This window comes from Eurypyga helias, unplaced genomic scaffold (genome assembly GCF_000690775.1).
Source record: "Eurypyga helias isolate BGI_N326 unplaced genomic scaffold, ASM69077v1 scaffold10211, whole genome shotgun sequence".
NCBI lineage: Eukaryota > Metazoa > Chordata > Aves > Eurypygiformes > Eurypygidae > Eurypyga > Eurypyga helias.
In genome coordinates, this window is record NW_010230185.1 from 3,067 (window position 1) to 12,427 (window position 9,361).

At 44.5% G+C, this 9,361-nt stretch overlaps 1 protein-coding gene across 1 annotated transcript in view; it reads left to right on the forward strand.

Moving 5' to 3' along the window:
- Positions 1-3,032: 3,032 nt before the first annotated feature.
- Positions 3,033-9,361, forward strand: part of RGS10 (regulator of G-protein signaling 10) — a gene marked incomplete at its 5' end in the record, with an annotated part of 11,765 nt that continues 5,436 nt past the window's right edge. The window contains 2 exons of the mRNA XM_010160654.1: positions 3,033-3,151; positions 4,517-4,603. Coding sequence (XP_010158956.1) covers positions 3,033-3,151; positions 4,517-4,603 — 206 coding nt within the window. The remainder of the gene's footprint in view (positions 3,152-4,516; positions 4,604-9,361) is intronic.

A 9,361-nucleotide genomic window follows, 5' to 3' on the forward strand; every position in this document is an offset into this window, starting at 1 on the left:
AGTCTCCCTGGAGCCTTCTCTTCTCCAGGCTGAACAAATTTGGATGCAGTTCCTATGTTTTGGGAGCCACAAGCTGTGCTGCACTACCTGATGGCAGGATCCAGGAGCGCTCTCTGGCCCCTTGGGTTGATGATGTCCAAGTGGTCCGAGGTTCTGTTGTGACACTACATCTGGTGTCCCCTGTCTCGGTGTTCTGGGAGCTGTAGCCTGGGCTGAGCTGGGGTTGCAGCTGCTAGTGGCACCCAGCAGAGCGGCCCAGCACCTGCAACATCCCACAGCCCCTGCCCTGGGCAACTCCCAGCTTGAGTAAGTGAGGTAAGGGAAAGGGCTGCACCGTACGAGCAGCGAACAGGCAGGTCTCATCTCTGCCACAGCGCTTTGGGGGTGTTGGGGAGCAGGTTCAGTGAGGAAACGAAGTGAGTAACAGAGTCCTGCGCAGCGAGGCTCAGCAGAATGGATGTTAGGAAGAAGTTGTGTAGGTCCTCACTTCAAAATCAAATTTTTCTGTACTAAGGCTGTAGGAGGAGAAGGCAGGGAGAAAGGGAGCAGTGCTGTAGGAGAGTGCGGGGTTTGGAGAGTGGCAAGGAGGAGCGGTGGGAACGTCAGTGCTGTATGGAGCTGGGTGGGCTGGAAGTGAGAGGAAGCTGGGAAGAATGGTTAGCAGGGAGGATGGAGAATAACCAGCAGTAAAATGAGAGACCAGTGGAAGCAGCTGCAGATCCATGTGTCCTGGGTGCACGGAAGCACTTGTTGCAGTCTTTGCTCACCAGAATTTCTTCTTGTTCTCATGGTGCTGGTTCCACCCTGTATTACACTGGCGCATTGAAATACATGCTTTTCAAAAAAATTATTGAAGTCTGCTTAAAATTTGGCTGGAAAAGAAGCATGAGAAATAAAATCTCACTCTCATCTGTTCTGTGCTAAATGGTATATTAAATAAGGGAATGGCCTGGTTCTTCAAGCCATTAGCAGCTGTTCACAGAGCTGCACTCTGCTTGCAGGTGAGAGGGGTCATGAGTCAAACTCCTCAGAGGTGAGTGGGTTCTGTTCCAATGTACTTGGCTATTCCCACTTAAATCTCACAGATTTTACCAAGATTAGATGCCCAGATACTTTGACTCAAGTTCCTAAAATAAATTTTGCAAGTGATAATCAAAACCCACATCCTTTTGCATGAGGGGAGGGGAAACTGAGGCACAGTTAACTCGCTGTACTCGTGTCACGTGTGATGCCTGCAGTAGTGGTTTGGAGACAATCCTCAGGTTTTGGCTCTTGACCTTTAACTAGCAGGCTCTGTGTTTGCAGGGTGGGATTACTTTTCTTGTGCAGAGCTGTAGGTGTAGAGACCGATCTGCTACGGTCCTTACCCGAATTGGACATAAGTTTGGATCCTGAAAGGTTTTGCGCAGGCGTAGGGTCGGTCACGCGTTTGTTGTGTAAGAAGTTTCAGGTTGGTGCTGTAACTACATGATGGGGTGAGAGCAGGACAGGCAAAGGACAGACAGGATTTACACGTGAAAAACGTTGCCTGCAGTGACTATTTGCTCAATTATTTTAGATGTGTTCCTTTCTTTTATGTCTTTATTTACTTGGGGTGTGAGTGTCGATCTCTCCGTGTTAGGCGGTGGGTATGGAATCCATGGCTCCAGAAAGTTCACTTCTTCTCCAGCTTTGTAATGTCTCCTGGGTACGAAAACCCCTCCTATCAAGGGAGAGATGTTCCTTCATTCAAAACAGTAGCCCATCTCACTGTTAGAAAAACAGATAGACTCTACAGGTCCCTACCAACCAAAACTCAGTAGGCTTTGCTGTTGTGCCAGTATTTTGTAGGGCTTTAACCTTACCATTTATCTTTCTCGCTGCCAGCTGAAAAGGTGTCTGATAGTATAGCTCTGCATAGATAGTTCTTTGAGATACTGCTGAGGTTTAGTTTCATGGTGGAGGAACGGTTTTTCAGCAGAGCTTAAGCAGACGTTACCAAGATCCGTATTTCCAGGAAGTTGGTAGGGAGGAATGAAGGGGTATAAAAATAAATAGAAGCTGTAGGGATGACAGTGAGCTTTGTGCACCTTTCCAGTGTGTAGTGACTTGAAGTGGAGCTCTTACCCTGGCTTCCCACAGTGGAGCTCTTACCCTGACTTCTCATGGCCTACACTCCTCCTGTCTTCCCTAGGCACTTTGGGTTTAAGAGGAAAGGAGGCCAAGCACTGTCTGTTCTGGCGTTTTGCAGGTGGGCAGTGACATTCCCGGCGTCTTCCCAAATAATAGGTTTTCTGATGGGTAGCCAGCATATTTTTTGGCATTGCCAGCCTTGGATGTAATGTACTTGTCCCTGGGATAGAACAATGAAAGAATGCAGGCTGTCTCCTGTGTGTGAGAAGACTGGCTGGCAGGTAAGATGTGGGCACAGTCCAGTTCACCTTGTAAAAGCAGAATTTTGGTGGACTCAAAAACCAACAGGCAAACAGAAAAACCACCCAAATACCACGTGCCTGACAGGAGGTGGACTTGGCTGGAATGAGGCTCCTCTGCCAGCCATCTTTCCTCCCGTTAGACTGGGTTAGCATATTAGACTTCTCCTTCTGCAAAACAAAACATTCTTTTCCTTTCTCTTTTTGCCTTTTCCCAACCTCCAGTGAGGATTCTTTTCTTAACAATAAATTTCATGTGTGTGACTGCCCAGGATTTGCTTTATAGAGGCCAATGGTGCTGACAGTGCCAGAACGAAAAGCAAACGGTCCTTGTGCTACGCAGGCTGCGGTCATTATGTTCCACATGCAAAAGGTGCTGGAACTCCTACAAAGCAGTGATAGTGCCTACTGGCATGCTTGTGAATTATTTAATGGCAAGGCATTTTTGCTTCTTTACAGGCAGAGCAGAAAGCAAATATGTGTGTGTGTTTATTTTCAGTTTTATGGTGTTTCCTTTAAAGAGAGCAGCTGTTATCCAAGGATGCAGGGGGCAGTAGAGAAGAAACGCATGTCATGTTCATCGCTTCTAATGAAGATGGTGTTTTTTTCATTTTTTTCCAGAAATAAATGACAGCGAGGGTCACCCAAGCAGCAGCCACCAGACCTTGAAAGGAACCTCAAAATGGGCTACGTCACTGGAGAACCTCCTTGAAGATCCAGAAGGAGTGAAACGATTTAGGGTTGCTATATTAACTATGGATATTTATGTAAACCAACATTAATATTTACAGCTGATTGAGTCTCAGCGTAAATGTTGCAGCTGTGCCAGAGCTGTAAACACGTGGAAATGCATCCTGCTAGATACGTACCCTGAGCAGGGGTGGCACAGTTGGAGCTGTGGCATTTGCTGACCTTCTGAGTTAGTGCCTTTTGCCAACTGCCACTGCAGCTTGCTCTGGAAAGATGCAACCAAAAGTCTTCATGTGCCTTACGAGTCAGCTGTTGCAAGGCTTAACAAGTTACTGTTGGATAAACTACAGTCCTTGAGCCGCTGATCACTGGGTGTTATCACTAACAGCTCCTGAGCGTGATAACTCTGCGTGGCTCTTACTCTGTGTTACGCTGCACTGAAAAGAATTCCGTTGAAGTTTACTGCAGAGTGTGGGCTTGTGCAGCTCAAATGCAGGCTTGAGCCTTCCTTAGGTGAGGGTGGCGAGTTGGTTTTTCCAGGCCTTGCCAGATTAGCTACAAGAATAAGAACTACCTAATTGGGTATGTTTTTACCATACCAAGCACTGGGATAAAATAGTTTCTTGCCACACTGGTTTGAAAAGTAATGTAAATCAGAATTACAAAGCAATGTGGGGGGAAGAAAAAAGTAATCTTGGTGCTATTTAATTCTTGGCATTACTTAATCTCTATTTTCTAACACTTGAAAGTGAAAACTGATGATCTCAGACCTATAAATATTTAAGTATTTAGTTTTTATTTATAAATTTAATGTACATTTTTCCCCCATTTTAAAACATGCCTCACTTTTGGAGGAATGTGCTTTATTTAAACACTATCTGGAGAATGCAAATACATCTTCTGCTTTAGTTTACTTAAGTGGATTTATTGCCACTGATGATCATGTTTAGAAACACTTTTATTTGTAGACATTTTACTCATTAAAAAATCAAAAAGATACTAGTTGAGAAACTCAAGTGATCTGTGGCTTTTATTAAAATAGTACGTTACGCTCACCTGCTAATGAATTTGTGTATTTTTGGATTTCCTTTTGAGTAACGACCGTGAAATTGCTTGAGTTATTTACGGGAGGCTGAAGAAACTCTTCTTGTTCGTTACTGATACGCTCCGAGATGAAAGGTAGCTCAGCATTCTCCTGGAAGGTGCTTTTAAAGTGCTGAATATGTGGTTATTCATTTGTGTCTCGGTGTGTAGATGCACTGATGCTGTGGTTCTGGTTCACTGTGTTATGTCAACTCACACCATGGTAAAGCTAGCGGAGGGCAGCTTCTAGATTTAATAGCTATAGTAGGAAGAGAGAAAAACAATTGAGAAATTGGATCCTGACGTTTGTTTGTTTGTTTGTTTTCCCCTAGGAATTTTTAAAGAAAGAATTTAGTGAAGAAAACGTTTTGTTCTGGCTAGCATGTGAAGAATTTAAGAAAACACAGGGGAAAAAACAGGTATGTTTGTTGACAAGTAAATTGTGTCTGGGAAAGTTTCCGTGGTAGAGCAGGAGCTATAATGTTTCTGTTGCATAACGTGCTTCCTGTGAGTGCAAATAAATATACTTGGAGGAATTGCACTGAAATCACGGTGGTGGAATTGTTTGGAAAACAAGCTGGTTCTATTTGAAATCAAAACAAAATGCTGAAATTGTCAAGTTTCCCATGTTTTGAAAACTCTGAACTTTTTGTTGTTGCTTGGGAATAGCAAAAGGTTCAATTCAGTGATGTTGCATCATCTTGCTTGAAAATATAAAAACATTTCATTGAGGACTTTTTCTACTGCACAGTGGCTATTACATGGAAATATTCACTGTGATAAGATTTTAGTGGAACATAAAAATAACAAACGGCACAAACAATACGTTTTACAGTACCAAAATGAAGAATGTTCTCCTATCAAGTTACAGGTTAAAAAAAAATGAGGGTCCATTTAGAATTTTTGTTTAAATACTTATTCAAATTGATATGCGTGCAGATCATTTTCACAAAATCTTTTTGTAGTAGAAAATACTCTATTGGAAATTTTTCAACCACGAGTCCTCTTTTTTTTTTTTTTGAAATCCCACTTTTACGCTTTGCACGTGTGCAGCTCTTGTTGCCAAACGGGGCGCTCCAGAAGGCAGTGGGTGCAGATGTGCAGCTGGTGTTGCACTCTTCAGTCGATGGAGTACCATGAGGAGGTGAGGCCGGGAAAATGCCTCTTAAACCTGCTTCAGATGGGACTGTGCGTGCTCTGAGGAACGTCGAGGAGTAGGAAGCGGGTGAGGAAACTGGGCTACTAGGCGTGTTACAAAGTGCAGGCGTAGGAGGGCTGCCCCCAGCTCCTGCGCCTGGACTGCAGGATTCCTCTCTTCAGGTCAGTCAGATGTTATCAGCCGAAACTCTTATCCAGCAGAGTGCTGGGTTTGCAGCAAAACTTACTTTTGAGAGGGGAGTCTACTTTCTCTAAATACTCTAGTTTTGCACTGAAAAGGCATTTTCATTAAAAAAGCGATTGTTTCAGTTGTATTTTTTGCTGTTGATAGATCTATCAAAAATAATCTTTCTTCCAGAAGAGGAGAATGTTCAGTTTGACTGCACTTTGTAGTACTTAGCATTCTCTCAGCTGTGTGGTGTAGCTGCTTCCCTCCATCGTTAAGGTCCACGCGTGCAGGTAGTCTTCAGAAAAGAACTACTAATGGGGCTATTTTTCTGTGAGATGTAAGGCAGAAAGAGAAAAGAAGCGTGTGAGATGGGGTAGAGGAGGGAACTGTGCGCTAGGTGCCACCTTGGTGGCAGCAGCATCAGCAGCTGGAGTGAGGCCGGGAGTTCTCCTTGCCCCTTGCTGGGAAGGGGTGCTCGGCTGCAGCCTGTCCGGGTTGCTCTGGCAGCCACCTCCTGTCTGGGGAAGAGTGGAACATCCATCCCTGCTTCGGCACAGGCTGCAACCTCGTTCCTGTCAGTCTGGGACAAAGCATTTCATCTCTTCTGTCCCTACATGTCCACGCAGCATCTTGGCTGGTGTGTTCCCTATGTTGGGCTGGGGATCTAGGTATTCTTGAGCTCTCTCCCTGCTCCATTAAAACCATTTGCTTTTGAGCTGCTGTAGTGGAAGCCACCATCACAGTCTGTGACCAGATGGGAAGAACCCTTTGTACAGGGCAGATAGCTTTTTCTCTGTGGGTCGTACAGGGTCCTGGCCGAATGGTACGTCGTCTTTCCTTGATACCCCCTGGGCAGGTACCCAACTGCATTTTAAAGTGGAAATGAAAGCAGAAAATCCTTCTGTAGGGTCCCACGTTGTGCAGTGTGAGAATTGTGTTTTCCCTTGCTAAATAATTTCCCATCCCTTCAACTATTTTCGGTTTGCACATATAAGTACAGGAAATGGTAAACTGATGTATGGAGATAGTAGCTTAGAGAATTCTTGAATGAAGTGCCAAATGAATGGACAGAGACTTAATTAAGTGCCATTTTGCCAATTTTTCAGTACCAATCATTACACAGTGTGGGCAGTCTGGTCAATCTGGAGTCTAGTGCTGCCAAAGCTATTGCAGGCGGCTAGAATAAATACGCTTTAGAACGGCACAGGCTTACAGTAAGTTTTTATAGCTACTGCCTGTGGATGGCTTTGTTTAGATAATTTAAAAAGCTAGAGAAAGCACTAAAAATAGAAATCTTTCCAGTGTTTATGATAACACGAAGCATGAATTTGTTTTCTGAAAGTGACTTGTAGAAATCACTTTGTATCTATCGAATGTGAGCAAAGTATTCTAAAACCAACTTTTTACTACTTTTATAACCTGCTTCTCATTAAAATTGGTTTACCACAGAAACTAGCTCATAGACACTTAGACTTTTGGCCAGATGAAGCTGGCTTCAATTTAACCCAGATCGAATGGGATTTTCTTCTTCCCTATTTTTAAAGTATAAGATAAACTTTATTACTTGACATGAGAGTGTTAGCATGGTGTTTTTCTTGGCCAGTGTAAACTTGCACACAGGTCACCACCTGGTCAGTGGATTAAGTGTCCATGGCCTGGTGTTACTGTCATCCCTTCTGTGTCAGCCTGGAGCAGCGGTCAGTTCTGTAAAGGCTGGTTGGCTCGGTAAACATGCTGTCCTTCCCTCATGTCCTTTCTGGTGTTGGCAGGTAGATGCAGGGTCACCCTGCTCCTTTCTCTTGGTTGCAAACTAACTGTATTATTGCGATTCTAAGAAAATATCCTGGGCCTCTCCTCAAGGCTTATTAAATTTGGTTCAGTTGTTACTCTAACCACAGTCACGTGGGCTCTGCCTAGAAGCTGACTTATATCAAGCCAACGCAGGCGGATCTTGCAAGATGCTGTGCAGATACATCTTCTCTGTCCCCTTCCTCTTGAATGTCAACCACTCTGCAGCCAGGATTACTAGATCATGGGACCGGAGGGAGCGCTGGCAAGGAGAATCCAGGCTCTTGGCTGTTGCGTTGGCTCCAGACAAGTAGTGGGAACGCTAAGGCAGAAACGGAGTTCAGAGCAGACCACCCCACATGTTTGTGTGTGTTTTCCTGTTGGGTGAGCTAATAGACAATGCATGTGTGCTTTGGGGAGTGGGGTTCAGCGTCTACAGAGCTCAGCAGCAAGGAGACCACGGTGCTGGACTGGGCAGGTTTTAGATGGGCTGCGTTCAGCATATCTTCTTGCAACATAGAAGCAAAAACTCCTCCCCTCCGCTCAAGACACATCTCTCTGGTTTTAAAAAAAGGATATTCTTTCTTTGTTACTCCTTTAAAATGGAAGTTAAACTAGAAATGCAATTTTTAGTGAAGATCGGGGAAAGGAATTATGTCAAGTCCGCTTGTAGCAGTGAGCTCCGCTGCCACCCACATGGTCATCATCTTAGGACACAATTATTGAAATGGGAGTGGTGGGATAAGTGAATAAAACTTCAGATATTTTATTGGAGTTAGTCATATGCGGTTGCGTTTGTGACTGTTAATGAAATAAACAACATGTCCATTGTGCTACTTCCCAAAGTTTAAATGTTCCTTCTCTTGTTTAAAAGTAAATGACAAATTGTAACGAATACTTCAAAAAAAAGGGAATCTTTTCAGCTATTAATAAAACCTGCCAAAACACTCATGTCAAGAAGTTTTGTAGAGAACCATTTCAGAACAAAGTATACCTATTCAAGACTTTGTGCCTTCCCATGTGGAATGTGGCAATGGAAGTAATGCTGCACAGCTGCTGACTGCTGGAGCCTGTTCTGATGAGCATCTGGGACTTCCATTCACCTCATTTGGGAACCACACATGCTTGGGAGCTGAATTTGACCTTAGGAAAGGAAGTGGGAAAGAAGATTGTATCCACTTGAAATAGTGAGGGGGGTTTCTGTAGGCAGAACTTTGTACTGCGAATGGGACTTTGGCACGGATGCTGGGGCGAGCACACAGATGTCAGTGAAAAGTGCCAGAAATCCTTTAAAAACCACCTGTGAATAAGATCCCAGTTTAAGTGTTGTTTAAATTCCAGAGTAGAGTCCCCTGTGCCGAGGCATTAGTTTCAGGCTGATGGAGAACAAAGAATGCCACCCACTGACTGGGAAACACCGCTGTCTCCTCTGCCTGAACCTAGGTCTTCCTGCATGTCATTTGGGAGGTGTAGGCAGACACTGGAAGCTTTAACTGTACATTCTTTTTAAAAAAACATATTGTGGTTAAATTGATGCTCTACTACTGTAGCATAGACATAGTGTAACGGTTGTACCACGTGCAGCAGAAATCGTACCGTTCAGCTCTGCATTTCCATTTCCCCATTACAATAAAGTCAGGTCCCCTGCGTCTCTCCGACGACCCCCTCTCCCTACCACTGCTCTTTCACTTCCTTTCTTTGTAATTCTTCCCCATAAAATCCAGAGATCCTCCTCATTTCACCAGCCTCCCACACAATTCTCTTGTTTCCCCCCACCCCGCCCCCACGTTGTTCAAACTTCCTCACATTACTTCTAGTTTCGAGTTTCCCCTCAAGCCTTCCTCTGCCCTTTCCCTGCAGTGCCCGGCTTGCTCCCGTGTTCCTTGGCCAAGCAGCACCTTGTGCCATGGCTGACGTGGAGCTGTGTGCATTCATTAGCCAGCCGCTCCGTGCCTGCTGGCAGTTCGAGCAGAGGAGAGAACTTTTGCATGTATACTGCAGCTTTTCCCTCGGTGCCTGTGCTCTTTTTCTCTTCCTTTCCTTTCTTTCCATTCCCTCGCCA